Source organism: Dromiciops gliroides, chromosome 2, assembly GCF_019393635.1.
Source record: "Dromiciops gliroides isolate mDroGli1 chromosome 2, mDroGli1.pri, whole genome shotgun sequence".
NCBI classification, from domain to species: domain Eukaryota; kingdom Metazoa; phylum Chordata; class Mammalia; order Microbiotheria; family Microbiotheriidae; genus Dromiciops; species Dromiciops gliroides.
The window spans coordinates 143,104,863-143,122,428 of NC_057862.1; the positions used below are offsets into that span (position 1 = coordinate 143,104,863).

The window sequence follows — 17,566 nt, forward strand, 5'->3', positions numbered from 1 at the left end:
TTTGTTCCATTTTCAGAATGCTCTTATGGACAGCAAAACTCTGTCCACTCCCCCCAATTTTTTTTCTAATGGGGGAAGGATGTAAAAAAGGCAGGAAAAATCCTCCAAAAGGATGTCCATAGAATGCAAATGAGGATGTCAATTGCTTACAAAGTCTTTCTGCTCCTGCCCTTAATTTCCCCTCTGAAGTCTTAACTCTCGCATTGTCACAGATCAGTCACTTTTGCAGAAACTCACTGAAAGGTCCCAAAGAATTAGAACCTTAAGTAAGGAATCATCAGGAAGAGCAGATCCAACTCAAAAAGCCGAAGAGGTTCTCATCAAGGGTTACCAGATAATAGTATAAAACTTTAAATCCAATTAAAACAGTAAATAACAATTACCTACAAAGTATATTTTGTTTTCTCAGTTTTACAGTCCTGTCTAAATTTAACCTAAAGCACTTTAACAATGGTAGCCATAAACAAATTACAGTTATTTTTGTAGTGATTAGTCAGTAAAGTGAACAGACTGGGTGGCCATTCCTAAAATATGTGAAAGAGTAAACAAAATTAAGTATTGAACTCAGGTCTTCCCGATTCCCAGTCTAGCACCCTTTACCATTTAGAAAATATGGTAGTAACTCAAAATATCTCAAAGAAATCAATGGTAACATTTCCCAAACCTAAAAAATTCCTGTGGAATTTGAACTTTCTGGTGGACACTCATTTCCTTACCTGTAGAGGTGCTTCATGGTCAATTCAAAGATTGACTAAGCAAGGAGGAGATGACTACACAGGATGCAACTGGAGGGTTACCCAAATGATAAAGTCTGCTATAATTTCTAATAGTATACTCATTAGGAGAAAGCGAAATGCGTTAACTTTTCTTTCAGAGGGTATTATTAAAGCAATTACAGAAACTCTTCTCTCACATTACCTAATTCTGCCATGGATACAGTCGGAGAAGTCTCTCCATTTGTGAAAGAGCAATAAGGGAAGAAGCCCGATGCTGGTGTGTAGTCACATATTGGTTCTGGTTTGATTCCGTTTATATCAAGACCCGACTGATCTGGAGAAGGCTGTATGTCTAAGTAGAAGCTGCTAACTGCAGAGTCTGCTTTGCTACCTTCAGGGGTATGACCATCAATGTAATTACTGAGGTCGTCATGAAGCTCCGTTAGCCCATTGGTGGTGATATTATAGGTAGGTGTCAGTGGCTCTGCCTCTCCAGGCTGCTGCTGGTGATCTCGCTGCTGCTGCTGCATTCGGTGTTTCTGTACCTCGGCGTATAAGCTGTCCCTCTGCTTTTTTGACATCCGACCAAATTTTACAGCTGGAGGGGGGGAAAAAAGGACAGACACACAACCATATATGTGTGTATATATATATATATATATATATATATATATATATATATATATATATATATATATATATATATATATATATGTGTGTGTGTGTGTGTGTAAGTGCCTAAAACAAATACGTGTGTACACACACATATAGGTGTGTTTTGATAGGTTATGTTTTCCCCTTAAATATCTCTACATAGTTGCAAGACAATAACAAGATTTTGACCATATGGTAATGAAACTGATTCAAGAGCCTACAGTTGAAAATTTAACTGGGGCAGCTAGGTGGTACAGTGGATAGAGCACTGGCCGTGGAGTCAGAGGACCTGACATTTACTAGCTATATTACTCTAGGCAAGTCACCCTGATTGTCAAGAAAGAGAAAGAAAGAGAGAAAGAGAATTAAACTCCTTTCTAAGATACTTATTAGGTGAGTGACTGGGCAATTCACTTGATCTTTCTCATCCTCAGTTTCCTTTTCTATAAAATGGAGATAATAATATAATAATGGCATTTTACCTCCCAGGGTTTTTGTGGGAGCAAATGGAATAACATATGTAAAGTACTTTGTAAACCTTAAAGTGTTATATAAATGCTATCTAATATTATCATTGCAAGTATTATCAGCCTCATTTTATAGATAAAGAAACTATAGCTTAGAAGCCTCATGTGACATTCTCATGGTTATTTAGGTAGTGAGTATCTAGAGCATGATTCAAACTCAAATATCTCTTGCTTGCAGATCCAAGCACATACACACACTCACAAATACATACACACAGTCTTTATGATTAGGAGTCAGTTTATGGATAGCTGATTTTAACTGTCTATCATAATATATATATTAATTACAATTCCACATCCCTACCTTGACACATAGTATCTTCTTTCCAGTTTTCAGATGAAAACAAAGAGACTGAATGATTTACATTGGGAGACCCAGTAACAAGAGTTAGTTTTGCAACTCTTAGTTCAGTGTTCACATTATTATGATAATTTCTTGGACAGAGGCATTCTGTGCTTTCTATTCAATTCATTTTGCTCCTTATTTTGAAGCATCTTTTTAAAAAAACCGAAAGAAGATTCCCATTTTGGTCAAGGACAGCATCACCAGGCCCCACTTTTCAGAAAGTGTACAATATCATTGTGCCATCATTGGTCTCAAGTTATCAACACTTGAATTTTGGCTTCAGTGTTTTTCTCTTGGGATGTGCCTCCAGGTACAAAATGAAGAGGATAATTAGGGAAGTTATCTGGGGATCATCCGACTTGGACAATTATTTCTTCTGAAACAATCAGATCACTGAGGAAAAATTATTTATTAGCTTGAATCATTCTTGTAAAATATCACAATTCTCCACTTTATAGAAGTAGGCAAAGGCTCTGTTGAGTATTACTGATGCTATTATAATTAGAAAATAGATGTAGAAAATATGAATTAATTCATCCGACCTTCACCTTATTGTTTCAGGGGAAGAAAAATGAAAATGAGTTTGCTGGCTTAGGTCAACACACTAGATAGTTGTTGAACATTTTTTATGTCAAACAACACTTACGATATACTACTTCTTTTTTTCACATAGAAGAAACTGATGAAGATGAAACATCGGTCATAATGACCAAAACTTGGCTGAAAAAGTAGCAAAACCTAGGTGGACCATTCTGTCGCCTGACTGAATATGGCCCAGGGGTTTTGGTCCATTTATACAGCACTTAAGGTTTGCAAAGCACTTCACATAGATTTTCTTTTCTTTTTCTTTTTGGCAGGGCAATGAGGGTTAAGTGACTTGCCCATGGTTGCACAGCTAATGTCAAGTGTCTGAAGCCAAATTTGAACTCAAGTCCTCCTGAATCCAGGGATGGTACTCTATTCACTGAGCCACCTAGCTGCCCTTCACACAGGTTTTCTCATTTGATCTTCACAACCCACCCTGTGAGGTAAGTGCTATTATTATCATCCCAATTTTACAGATGAAGAAACTGAGGATGAGAGATGTTAAGTGACTTGCCCAAGGTCACACTGCTAATAAATGTCTGAGGCTTGATTTAAACTCACATTTTCCTGATTCCCAAGCCTAGCATTCTGTCTACTGCCACCTAGATACCCATAATTGCCCAAGTATAAAAATGCAAACCCCAAACTGTATTGCTATTTATCGTTTGCAAAAAATCTAGACACCCTGGGGCCATCTTTCCTGAAACGATTAAAAATATATATAAATCCCATTACATCCAATGAAAAAATTTAGATGGAATTGTTACTGTTCCATATGTAAAACAACTATACAGTAACTTCTGTTTTCCCCTACGGTGCCTTCATAATAATACCTTTCAAAATAAGAAAGAAAACTGTTCTTGAGAAAATATATTCTCATCCTGTGACTTTAATTTACAGGTTCCCAAGCAACACCTAATTTTGTCAGCTCGGTGCCAACAGAAGAGAAAATCTGCTGGCATTGCACATCACAGGAATTTCTAAGAATATGGTGTAAATTGTTTGTGACCTGCATCTGTCAGCTCCAAAAATTTTCAGTTTTATTCTTTCATATTCCAAGAGCCACACACATACACCACCACTGTTGTGGGCTGCAATCTGTATAAGCAGCGGATCTACAGGAGTTTCTAAATATTGGATTCCCTCAATAGGGCAGACTGTATTAGACAGCATGCCCAGTAAGCTGAAGTTGATTTCTATGGGGTGGTCCTTTAAAAAGAGACCTTATTAGGAAAGGCATCATATTCAATTGGAACTCATGAAGGGACCACGCTGCACTATGAAATGACTTTAAATGCACAAAATGCACCTTGTGCCCAGTTTCCATGCATTTGAATAACTGCCTTACAATCTGGTGTTGATTATTCTGTACACTTAAGATAGTTTTCCAGGCAAATCTAGAATGTCTCATAATTGGATGGTAGATGGTTTCTCCTTAAAATATTTTTCCTTAATGAAAAGAACATTTGTTGTTGATCCAAGATCTGCTTTATTTTCATATACTTTGTGTGTACAAATATTTGACTTCAGCATACAATTTTTCAAAATATGCACTGTAAGTCAAAATTGATTTGCTTTGAATGTCTATAATCCTTTTTGGATAAAGCATCTGTCTACAAAACTATATATTTGGGGGAGGTACTTTACCATCTGGCAAAATCGAATAGAAGTTCAAAGGATGAAGGCAATAAGATTTACACCTACATGTAATCAATGCATCTCCATATTGTGTCTTAAAGTCATACACGGGAAGTATTCTGACACATTTCCCTTGCAATGCCACCCTCACTGAATCAGCTAAAACCAACCAACTCTCTGGAGATGCAGCAAATTGGATCACCATCTATGTTACAACACGAAACAGGGGAATACATGGAAGCACTTGGTTCACATTTTAAGAGACATTTTAACAATCTCATCCGAAGAAAGAGTGTCACTCTGCCCTAGGAACACAACTCAAATTGGGCGAGCTCACCATCTCGAGACATCCCTACAGCAAGGCATTTCTGTAATCGACAATGTTGGCAGCGGTTTCTACTAGTTCGATCAATCAAACAATTCTTCTGACGAGGACAGGAGTATGTGGCATTGCTTTGCTGACTCCTTCTGAAAAAACCCTGTGATTTAAATCACAAAATGCAAAAACAGTAGGTTAGTATAAATTTTATCTACCCAATGCTAAAGACAGTACACTAAATGGCATTAATATTTAATGGAGAATTAAACTTGTATTGGAATCATCTAGGAAATCATTAATGAAATTTAAGCTAGTATTTATTTTTTTTTGAACAAAATGAATCTCCCGAGTCCAATCCTACAGCCCTTACACATGCAAAACTCCCTTTAATTTCAGCAGGCTTGCATAAGGAAGGGGTAGTGGACTCGGTCCCCTTTTTGCGGCCGTTGATGATTAAAAGAAATTCCCTTGGAAAAGAAATGGAGGGAGATTTATCACTCATCTGTGTTTTCCATAGATTTCTAAAATATTTATTGCAAAAAAATCAAGCCAAACATGAATATACTTTTCTATGATTTCCAAAGGTTAAAAGATAATTCCACACCAGAAATCCTGGTTGGCTTGGGTCCCAGAAACAGCACTGGGAAAGCCCCTGCTAATTTTAGCTCATTTATTTAGTTCAGCTTAGGTCAAGTCACTTCTCTTGTTTAGGCCTCAGTGTCCCCATCCATCCAATGAGGGAGTGAATTAGATAATTGCTGACTTTTCAATCAGGTTCACTTCTTTTTCTTGACCTTTAATTAATTAGTCAGTCAAACATTTATTAGGTTGTTATTATGTGCCAGGCACTGTGTTAAGTCCTGGGGATACAAAGAGAGGCAGAAGACAGTCCTCGCTCTTAGGGAGCTTATAGTTTAATGAGGAAGACAACATGAAAACAATTATGGACAAACTATATATGAGATAAACTGGATATTATCAACATAGGCAAAAACCTACAATTAAGAGGGCTCAGAAAAAGTTTCTTGTAGAAGCTAGGATTTTAGTTGGTAACTGAAAGAAGCCAGAAAAGCTAGGAGGTGATGATAAGGAAGGAGAACATTCTAGGCATGAAAGACAGCCAATTTAACGTTTTTGGAGGTGGGAGAGGGAATGTCATGTCCACAGAATAGCAAGGAGGCCAGTGTCACTAGATCTTAGATTATGGAGAGCAAGGTGGAAGTTGTAAAGGTTATAAAGTGCTATGAACACTGAAATAAGGATTTTATGATTTGTAAATTTGATCAGGGTAAGAGGATCTCATTGGAACTTATTGATTAGGGGAATGACATGGTCAGACCTGTAGTTTAGGAAGATCACTTTGACAGTTGAGCAGAGGATGGACTGAAATGAGGAGCAATTTGTGGCAGGCAGACCAACCAGCAAGCTATTGCTTGCTACTGATCAAATTAGATAAAAGCAATTAGCACAGGGCCTGGAACATTTGTTGTTGCGTTGTTTCAGTCATGTCCAACTCCTGTGACCTCATTTGGGGTTTTTTTTGGGGGGGGAAATGGTTTACCATTTCCTTCTCCGGATCATTATACAAAAGCGGAAACTGAGGCAAACAGAGTGAAGTGACTTGCTCAGGATCACATAACTTATAAATGTTTGAGGCCAGATTTAACTCATGAAGAGGAGTCTTTCTGATTTCAGGCCCAGTGCTCTATACTGTGTCATCTAGCTGCCCGACCTGGCATGATGCAGGCTCTTACTAAATGTTTACTCCCATCGTTTTTTATTCCCACTTATTCTACCTCCTCTGACCTTTCAGCTCTCTTTTGGGCACTGTCTTCCCACTCCCCATTACACTGTAAGCTTTTGGAGGGCAGGAACTATCTTTCTTTTTTCATACTTGTATCCCCTGTGCTAGCACAAGTCCTGCACACTTGTAGTTTTTCATTTCTCATGTGGTTGTATTATTCTAGGACTTCTCTGATTTTTCTCCATGCCCTGGGAAGCTCAATATTGGGGAAACCTTATCCTGCAGGATTCCATCAGCCTTGTTACTCTACCTTATTACCACCCTCTGTCTCTCCCATTGGAGGGTAGAGCCATGAACCGCTAAACCTTCATTTAAGGAGGGACCTCAGCTCAGAACATCTCTTCATTTCTTCTCATTTTTTTACTCTTATCTGGCTGTACTACTTCTCGAATTTTTCCTACCATACTCCAATAGTCAAGTACCTTAACTCTTAACCCACGACACTGCTTTTCAGCTTCCTTTTGTGTATAGTCTTTCCCTATTAGATTGTAACCTCCTTGAGGGCAGGGATTAACTCTCTTTTTTGTGTTTGTATTCCCAGTGCTTAGCACAATGCTACCTTTAGCTATCTGGCACATAGTAGGTGTTTAATAAATATTTACTAATTGACTGCTTAATAAATGTTTATTGACTGTTGTGATAGTCCAGGCCTGAGGTGATGAAGGTCCACACCAGAATGGTGGCAGTATGAAAGGAAAGAAAGAGCTTATGTGAGACATGTTACAAAGGCAAAACTGAAAGACTTTGGCAACAAGTTGGATATAGGTGAGAGACAGTGAGTAGGTGAGAATGACTCCTAGGTATTGAGCCTGGGGGCACTGGAAGGATGGCAGAGATACAAAGAATGTTATAACTAGAAAGAAACTTACATATACACTGGAGAAATGTATGTTGAACTGAAATCAACCTAGCCCACCCCCTTCACTTCCCAGATTAGAAAACTGAAGCCCAGAAAGAAGAAATATTTTGCCCAAGGTTACAGCGTTGCTGGGTAGCATAGCCAAGTCTGTCCTTCACATCCTTTACCCTGCATATCTAGATGGACCTGAACTCTTAGCACCACATGTCTTGACAGACTGACTAATGAGGTTGGTAAACTTCCTCAGTCCTTTTTATTTTTTAATTATAATGTGCCCAGAGGAAATTCCTTGATGCTCAAAGAGGCAGAGGCAGAGGTGGCAGTTTTAATATCAGCAAGATATGTAGGGCATCTACTCCAAGGATTAATGTTAGAAGTGTGAACACAATAGACAAAGGGGCAGGCAATCTTTTAGGGATACCCGTAAGTGTAGTACGGGAAGGTGACCAGAGTATTTGCTCACCCCAAGCCCAACTTCATGGATATCCCATGGGGAAGAGGATGGTCAGAGCAAAGGCAAATTGCATCATATGTCCTCCTATACCCCAAAATGTCAAAGGCAGCTTAAATCCCATGAGGCCGACATGCAAGCAGAAGGGAATAACTGAAAGGAGATAGGGATCATTGTACCTCAGATTGCCTTGGTGATGTTTGGGGAGTTTAGATGCTCGTGGAATGCCTATGAATCACAGAAGTTTGTACTTTTAGTCTTTAAAAGTTGACGCCATTGCTTTCAGCCTCAACCCCTTTCTGCTTCTCCTTGCTCTTCTATATAGCTCCCACAGCTACAAGGGGCTCCTGGAAGCCCAAAGCTTACAGCCAAACCCCAGGAAACCCTAGGGATATCTTTTTTTTTTTTTTGGTGAGGCAATTGGGGTTAAGTGACTTGCCCAGGGTCACACAGCTAGTAAGTCTTAAGTGTTTGAGGCCAGATCTGAACTCAGGTCTTCCTGAATCCAGGGCCAGTACTCTATCCACTGTGCCACCTAGCTGCCCCTAGGGATATCTTTTTCAAAGTGAAGGATAGTTGCTTCTTCCACCAAGTGTTCCCTGTCCAGATACCCACCCAGTGATAATTATCTCCTCTTAATGTCCATAGAACATTGCCCATAAGCATGAGCTCTGGAACTCAACTCAGCACTTAGTACTAATACAATTTCCCCAAGTAGAAGATAAGCTTGGCTTGGAGACACCCTCTCTGTCTGTCCTCTGAACATCAGCCCAAATCAGTCAGTACAGGCTCTTCCCAGCTGGGTGAAAGTTTTAACCACAGTGACTCCATAAGGCTGTCAACCCCAAGTGGTAGGGCCTTTGTCTTAAACTTTACGTCAGTCCCAGAAACGAGCATTGTGCCTTGCATCCAGCAGGTGGTTCAGTAAACAGAGTTGGATTAGTTTTTTTTGTTTGTTTTTGATGAAGAAAGAAGGAAAATATATAATGAAAAATTCCATTGAGGTAGAGGGAGGCATGCCATCACTGCAGCCCTCTCCCCACCCCCAATTTCTCTAGCATTCTACACTCTACAAAGCACTTTCTTTGCCACAATCTTTGGAGGTAGCTAGCATATGTTTACATAGATGAAGAAACTAAGACTCAGGGGGATTAAACTGATTAATCTATGGTCACAAAGTTGGTAAATATCAGAGCTGGGATTCAAATCGAGGTCTCCCAACTCTAAATCCTTTTCACTATACCACACTGCCAAAAGCAGCTAGATGGCTCAGTGGATAGAATGCTGGGCCTGGAGTCAGGAAGACTTGAATTCAAATCCAGCCTTAGATACTTACTAGCTGTGTGACCCTGGACAAGTCACTTAACCTCTGTTTGCCTTCATCCACTGGAGAAGGAAATGGCAAACCACTCCAGTATCTTGGCCAAGAAAATCCCATGGACAATATGTTATATGGGTTCACAAAGACTTGTGCATATCTGAATGACTCAACAACAACAACAACACACCATTCATTATTTCTTTCCATTACTACAGGAGCTATAGCATAGAGAGTCAAAATGTGGACTGCCACAGAGTGTAAACTCAAATTTGTATTACCATGCAATCTTTTTTGAATTATCAGTAGACACAGAGAACATTTGGTTACATTCTTTTCATGCATGGAGCTATCTTTTTTTTGGGGGGGGGGGCAGTGAGTGTTAAGTGACTTGCCCAGAGTCACACAGCTAGTAAGTGTTAAGTGTCTGAGGCCGGATTTGAACTCAGGTCCTCCTGACTCCAGTGCTGGTGCTCTATCCACTGCACCACCTAGCTGCCCCCAGAGTTATCATTTTTGTCAATTCCCTTTTCATATATGCAGATCACAACTCCCTCTGAAATTTAACAGATGATCTTCAAGATTTGCTAGTAAGGGTTATCACCCTGTGGCCAACCTAATGATGAGCCTTCCTGAGCTTTGCCAAGCTACACTGTAGGTCTACTGCAGGAAGACCATTATCAGGCCCGTATACAAAGCCTTTCTAGCTCACCAAATTGTACCAGAAATTGTGCTTCTCTAGCATAGCCTTTAATAACCCTCTACTCCAACTCCCCAGCCCCAGCATGAGGCATCTCAGTAAGATTTTAAGAGGTGTTACCTGATACAAGATCCTTAACCTCCTCAGGCCACTGTTAAATGAACTTCTTAGAATGAAGCCTCTGGATTAGATGATGTCTAAGACTCCTTGCAGGGCTAAATCTATGAGGCTAGGGCTATGACTTGCAATCACTCTCCATTCTTCCCTTCTCCACTGATTCTTCTAGAGTTGTTGTTTAGTCATTTTTGAGTCATGTCCAACTCTTTGTGACCTCATTTGGGGTTTTCTTGGCTAAGATACAGGAGTTGTTTGCCATTTCCTTTTTCAGCTCATTTTACAGATAAGAAAACTGAGGCAAACAGGGTTAAGTGACTTGTCCAGGATCACACAGATAGTAAGTGCCAAGGCCAGATTTAAACTCAGAAAATACCCGACTCTGGGCCTGGCACTCTATCTACCATGCCCCTTTGCTGCCCAGACTCTCCTAGAGATTGACTCTCAATTCCTATAGCCTTTTTTATATAGGCTAGACATTACCTTTAAAAGATTGTCTCTGGACCCTCTCTAATTTCTCTGTAGTTTTCAAAATGTGAAGGCTAGAACTAAAGGCTAGAATTAAAGGCAGGCATCAGACCCATGACAAATACACTGTAAAAAATTACCTTCTATTTTCTAACACTAAACTAAGATAACACAATCAGTACTCAAAAATCTTGGTGTGTTAGCACTGCATGTTGATAATCTACCCTGCAAGGCTGAACTTTTAAGGGGACTGAATAGCCACAGGATAACCAAATGGCTTTTTTTTTAATGGTTAGAGAAACAGGGAAACTAATTAACAAAATGTCTGGCAATAAAGTAATGAGATTAATTGTTATCAAACAGGTAACACCAGGGCTCATGTACTCCTATTAAGTGATATAAAAGAAGTAGTCTTAACACTGGACTTGGGAATCAGGAAACCTGATTTTACCTCCACTTTTGACTCTTACTTGCTATGTGATAGTGGGTAAGCCTTTTAACGTCTCAAAGGCTGGGTTTCCTCATCTGTTAAAGAGGGATCACAGAGCAAGAAAGGACCCCAGAGGCTATCCAGTCCAAACACTTCATTTTAAAGATGAGGAAAACGAGGCTCAGGGAAGTGAAGAGAATGTTGTCCAGGGTTACAGAGGAAGTTAACATTTGAGGCAGGATTAGAACCCAGGTCCTCTGACTCCAGACTTAGAATTCTTGCTGTTTTGACATCATGCTATAATACTTCTTTAGCCTATTTCATGGGATTATTTGAGGGAGTCGTTCTGTAAAGCTAAAAGTGTAGTCAAGCTATTACTATATTTTTAAATTTTATTTTATTTTAGTGGGGGCAGTGAGGGTTAAGTGACTTGTCCAAGGTCACACAGCTAGTAAGTGTCAAGAGTCTGAGGCCAGATTTGAACTCAGATCCTCCTGAATCCAGGGCTTGTGCTTTATCCACTGCACCAGCTAGCTGCCCCCATTTTATTTTATTTTATTTTATTTTATTTTTGGTGGGGCAATGAGAGTTAAGTGACTTACCCAGGGTCACACAGCTAGTAAGGAAAGCTATTATTATAAATGAGAGTTGTCTTTTAGCCATCCCAGAAGTCCAAACATTTATTACAAGGATTCTGTCATCAGTCCAAACATTTTTTTCAACTACTCTTTTGGAACTGCTATCAGAGTCAGCTTATGTATGAGTCACAGGACCAAGTCTGTCTCATTACTTTAAAGCTATTATAAGTTGCTGTTTAGACCCTGAATATTAACCTACTTGGACATCCACATTATTTACCAGATTTGGCCCCTAATAATTTTTAGCTGTTTTTCCAAAAAAATCAAATTCAGAAGACAATTCTAGGAAGAAGAATTCTAATGATTTTTTTTTGGCTGGGCAATGAGGGTTAAGTGACTTGCCCAGGGTCACACGGCTAGTAAGTGTCAAGTGTCTGAGGCCAGATTTGAATTCAGGTCCTCCTGAATCCAAGGCTGGCACTTTATCCACTGCACCACTTAGCTGCCCGACCTAATGATTTTTTTTTGGGGGGGGGTTGGTTTTTTTTTTTTTTTTAGTGAGGCAATTGGGGTTAAGTAACTTGCCCAAGGTCACACAGCTAGTTAAGTGTTAAGTGTCTGAGGCCGGATTTGAACTCAGGTACTCCTGACTCCAGGGCTCTATCCACTGCGCCACCTAGCTGCCCCTCCCGACCTAATGACTTTTTTAAAAAAGCATAATCATAGTCTTGCAAGGACACTGCTCTGAAGAAGACAGTATACATTTGGATGCATAAAATCAAAGGAACATCAGATGTAAAACTGTAAGGACCTCAGAGGCTCTCTAGCCTAACGTCCTCACATTTCACAGATTCTGAAACTGAGGCCCAGAGAGGTTAAGGTTAGGCAGGGAGTAAGCATAGATGGAATTTGAACTTGGGTCCCTTGGCTTTGAAGGAAACAATGTTCTTTCCACATGCTGCCTCCCAATGGTTCTATGGAATGAACAAGATACTTAGAAGACCTTTTGGAATTCCACATCCACCACTTCCAACATGTCTGACTTTGGCTAAGACACTTACCACTTCCGGACCTCAGTTTTCTCATTTCTAAAATAAAAGGATGGATTGATTAGATGACCTCTGAAGTTCCTTTTGGCTCTAAATCTGCAATTCTATAAGTTCTGGGACATAAATAAAGATTAAAAACTAGGTCTGTTACACCTTCCCCAAAACTCTACCCCAAGAGGGGTTATAAAGTACTTCATTTGTTGGCAATAATTAGCTGTCAGAAATTTTCAGCAATAGAGCAGCTTAGCAACCGAAGCCACACTTTTACATTGACGGTGATATACCCAGAGCTTTTCACCAGTGATTACTTCTCAAAAGACAAACGAAAAAAAAGTCTCCTTAGGATAGTGAGAAATGATTTTGTGTTGGGTAGGGCCTTTCATACAGTGTCTTAGAGGACAAAGATTTAGAAAGTAAGCTGTTCAAGCGCTAAAGAAAATAGGTGAGAGAAAAGAGGATGACATGATCTTGACAGATTCAGTAAGCAAAGAAGGAGAAAATTCCCTCAGGGAAGCAAGCTGGCAGCCAAGAGAAAATTGTAGAGGCTCTCCAGCCCAAAGCCCCAAACCAAGAACATGCAAGCTGGAGGGCAGGATAGAACAGAGTGGGAAGGCATTCATGACCCAGCCATGGGGAAAGGTCAAGACCAGTGAAAAACAGATGATCTGAGGCAAGTCACAATCTCCTTGTGCCTCAGTTTACCCTTCTATAAAATGAGGATGTGGCAGAAGATACTAAAGGTCCCTTGAGTTTCCCTATGTGTGGCTGCCAAAAATGTGCTAAGAAAAACAGGAATAGGCATCTTGAGACTTTTATTTGTTGTAGAGAATTGACTTTGGAGTATGTTTAAATTTTTCTTGAACTAATGATGAAGCATACTATCCACCTCCAAAGAAAGAACTGGTATTGACTGAACAGACTGAAGCATGCTATTTTCCACTTTCTTTCATTTTTTCTTTTATTCAAGTTTTCATATAAAAATGACTAGTGTTTTGCATATATGCACATGTATAACCTATATCTGATTGCTCATAGCCTCTGGGAGGAGAGTGGGGAGGGAGGGAATATAAATGCTTATTTATAAAAAATATCTGCTTGAGTTGGGTTATTTTAATAAAGAGGTGCATTTCTAATATCTAAAAGATATGGAAGTTTGTGAATATAAATCTGGTCAGGCTTGACCAATGGCTCAATAACTCTTGTGGCTTGGGATCATTTACTGTGGTGACCTCATAGTACCCGGAGCAGCACCAAAGATTAATAAAAACTACAAAAATGGGCATTAACCAACGTATATCTTCCACTGACTCTTTATAACAAAAGAACAGTCTGGGAATTACAAAACAATCCACTGGTAAGATTTCTGTGACATTTTTCCACACAGAGCTTCTATCCTCTTAAGAGTCCCCCTCCTGCCTGCTTTTTAAAAGAAACTTGCTTTCTGATGTTTTCTAGTATTTATTTTATAGGATCACAGAACTTTAGACCTTGGAAGGATCTAAGGAAGTATCTAATGTAATTCTCTCACTCTATGAAAGAGGTAACCAAGGCTCAGGGAAGTGAGGAGGCCTTGCTACTATTTAATTGCATGATACAAGACTGGAATGGAGGTAGCCAAATTTCCAGTCCTGAATTCTTTTCACTAACACTGCACTTTGTTGTTGTTGTTCAGTCACCTTTCAACAACCCCTTTGGGGGTTTTCTTGGAGTGGTTTGCCATTTCCTTCTCTAGCTCGTTTTACAGATTAGAAAACTGAGGCAAACAGGGTTAAGTGACTTGTCCAGGGTCACACAGTTAGTAAAGAGTTTGAGGCCAGATCTGAACTTAGGAAGATGAGTCTTCCTGACTTCAGACCCAGTGCTCTATCCACTGCACCACCTAGCTATCCTTCTACACTAATAGTTTAGAGTACATTTGCTTCCCACATCCAGCATGTTGCTTCCATTCATTTTCTTCTTGTTTCATTAAATTATTTCTCTAGTATCTTCAATTCTATCAGATTACTTAATAAATGCTTGTTGAATCCTTGATGGCTCTGTCTAAGATTATCCCAAGAGGTTGTTAAATGTTTTGTAGTTTATTGGATTTCTAATTCCCCCCCTACCCTGCTCCCATCCCCATCCCCATTCTACAGCCAAGGAAAAGTAGAGGATAGGTTATTAATACATTTACCATATTGATAAAAATATTTTAAAGTACTATCAATGAACAGTTCAAAAAGAAAAAATCCAGGTCTATCGATTGTCCAAGTCCTGTTAATTGCTTCTGACATGAAGAATTTCCTATTTTGTGCTGCATGGAATATCAGTTTTCTGAAATGGGCAAAAAGGCTCTTTAATTTGTATGCCAGCTTGAAGAAAACCTTTTGAAATATCAATATAGTTTTTCTTATCAGCTTCATGGATAGCTTCAACAATTTGTTCCTATAAGACACCTAGCCTTCCATGCTGCGGTATCAAGCTGACTGGTATTCCTAGGGAGGCCTAGGGCATGCAAGCGAGTGGGCTCGGCTGGTGTCACTGGCTCATCCTTTGTATGTTTCCTCTTCAGATCAGCAGAGGCTGAAATGCTGAGCTGATGTTTGGTCTTTTGACAATTTTCAGTTAATGAATTGATTCCTACAGTTCATTAACATACCCACTTCCACTTCTGTATACACATATGTCTTAATTAGCTGCTCATTGGCTGTTTAATTACAAGAAAACAGCTGACAGCTGCCTCGATGCATTCTGATGGCAGACGGCTTGGAATGGCTACACATTTCCTTTTGACAACCATGACTTATTCATAACTCCGTGATTTATTGTGAATACTCATATGCTTACATGAATCATTAAATTTTGCAGTATTACCAGCAACTGACAATTAGGAATTTGGGAATGGGGGAATTTTACCTCCCTCCTCCCTCACCTAAAAAATAGGTTTGCCTATTCTATTACTTTCAAAAAAGGGAAATAATATCTAGAAAGATGACATTTTGCAGTCATTCACTTGGGACCTTTCTTTCAAGAATATGACTGAGGAAGAAGAAAATATTTTTGGCAAAACATTTTGACATAAATGATGGCAGAAATTATTTTAGCTAATAGTTAATTACCTGGCAAAGGAAAATAAAAACACTAGTCTGATTTTAGAGAAAGTGATGAAATATGAAAAAAAGAGAAAATAGAGAATGATTAGGAGAGAAAAGAAATGTCAGGAGAAACAGCAAAAATTGGGAGGGAAAAGTAAGTCCTAGGGAATTATAATGGAGTAAGTATACTTGATTGGACCAGCAGAATTCAAAGAAAAGAGGCAGACGGTTTGGGCATTCTCTCTATTGGCTTTGGACACTATCAATCAACCTTGTTTGCAAAAATTTGCTAGTGCGGTCCCACTAACTATACATGACAGCTGTAATAAAAATGTGGCATCCTTGGAATATTTTCCAGCTCTAAGAAAGGCTGCCCCTCCCAGTAGAGTACTGTATACAGTCTGATATGCAATTATAACTGACTTCTTTTGTCCCAATCAGCAAGTGTGATGGTCGTTTTTTGACTGTAGAGAGCTACATAAGAGTCTAAACAAAATAAGTACCCAATTGTGGGCCTAGAACTTTCTGCAAATTGAAAAAGAGGTAGTCACTGAGGTTCACTGAAAAATGAACCAATCAAACAAATTAGGGGGTGAAAATATTCCTCTTGAGTGGGAATTATTGTGGAAGCTTTAGCTGAACAAACACAAATTTCTTCTTATTACTCTTTAATGTACTTATTTTTAAAAGTATTTTATTATTTTCCAGTTAGATATATAAGGATAGTTTTCAACATTGGTTTTCACAGGATTTTTAGTTCCAAATTTTTCTCCCACCCTCCCTTCCCTCCCTCCTCCCCAAGACAGAAAGCAGTCTGATAATGTACTTATTTTTTTTTAAACGGAATTGACACTTTTGAAGTCAAAAGGACAGAATGACATCCCTGCCTCCCTTCCTGCAAAATATAATAGTTCTTTAAAATGTCTGGCCTAATTTTTTTTTATGAAACTGAACTTTAAGATAAAAATAAGTAGATGTTGAACATGAATATAGCAAAACTGGATGAAAAACCCAAAAACCTGAAATGGGTCTCAGAATACTAGGGAAATTTCACAAACTCCAGTCAAAAAAATTAGCATACACTTAAGCATGTATCAAGAGGGACTTTCATGGAGAGCATCTTTACTGCTAAACAATTTCCTCCCCCTATGCACCAGTGGTTTCATAGGTACTAGGGAGTAGTAGGAGGTGAAAAGTTCCTGTTCCTAAGATGCAGATGATGTCTCTAATAGTCGCCAGGAGATGCCTGGGAGTGCTAAGAAATTAATAACTTGCCCATGGTCACAGAATCAGTATATGTCAGAGCATGAACTGGGGTCTTCCTCAACTCCAAAGTTGCCCCCCACTCCTGTCTACTATGCCAGCCTACCCTGGCTCCTGTACTCAAAGTCTTTGACCTCTGATAGGACTGTTAGTCAAAGGTCCAGAGTTGTTGGGATTTCTCTCTTTTTTTTTTTAATGGGGCAATGAAGGTTAAGTGACTTGCCCAGGGTCACACAGCTAGTAAGTGTCAAGTGTCTGAGGCCACATTTGAACTCAGGTCCTCCTGACTCCAGCGCTGGTGCTCTATCCACTGCACCACCTAGCTTTCCCCCAGAAGGTCCACAGTTGAAAGACACCCCAGGAGCCTTTTAATCAAAACTTCTTATTTTACAGATGGGAAACAAAGGCTGAGGGAAATTTAAGTATCCAAGTTAATACAGGTAATAAGCATTAGGGGGTGGGATTTGAATTCAGATCTGACTCCAGCACACACACTATTCTTTCCAGGGCTTGTGTTCTACTCCAAGGCCTTGCAGAGTCAAAAGTTAGCTCCACATTATGAGGAAGGCCTGGGAAGAAGGCCTTAGTGGATACTTGATTAATAATATTAATAATAGTTAATGCTGACATTTATATAGCATTTCATAGAAGCAGATTAGCTCCTCCCACATTT

The 17,566-nt window shown here is 39.4% G+C and overlaps 1 protein-coding gene across 6 annotated transcripts in view; it reads right to left on the reverse strand.

Moving 5' to 3' along the window:
* The window catches only part of RORA (RAR related orphan receptor A), an 890,206-nt gene that overhangs the window by 13,583 nt on the left and 859,057 nt on the right, over positions 1-17,566 (reverse strand). For all 6 annotated transcript variants that reach the window (XM_043989395.1, XM_043989394.1, XM_043989399.1 and 3 more), the window contains 2 exons: positions 4,804-4,945; positions 919-1,314 (listed from right to left, as the gene is read on the reverse strand). In XM_043989395.1, coding sequence (XP_043845330.1) covers positions 919-1,314; positions 4,804-4,945 — 538 coding nt within the window. The remainder of the gene's footprint in view (positions 1-918; positions 1,315-4,803; positions 4,946-17,566) is intronic.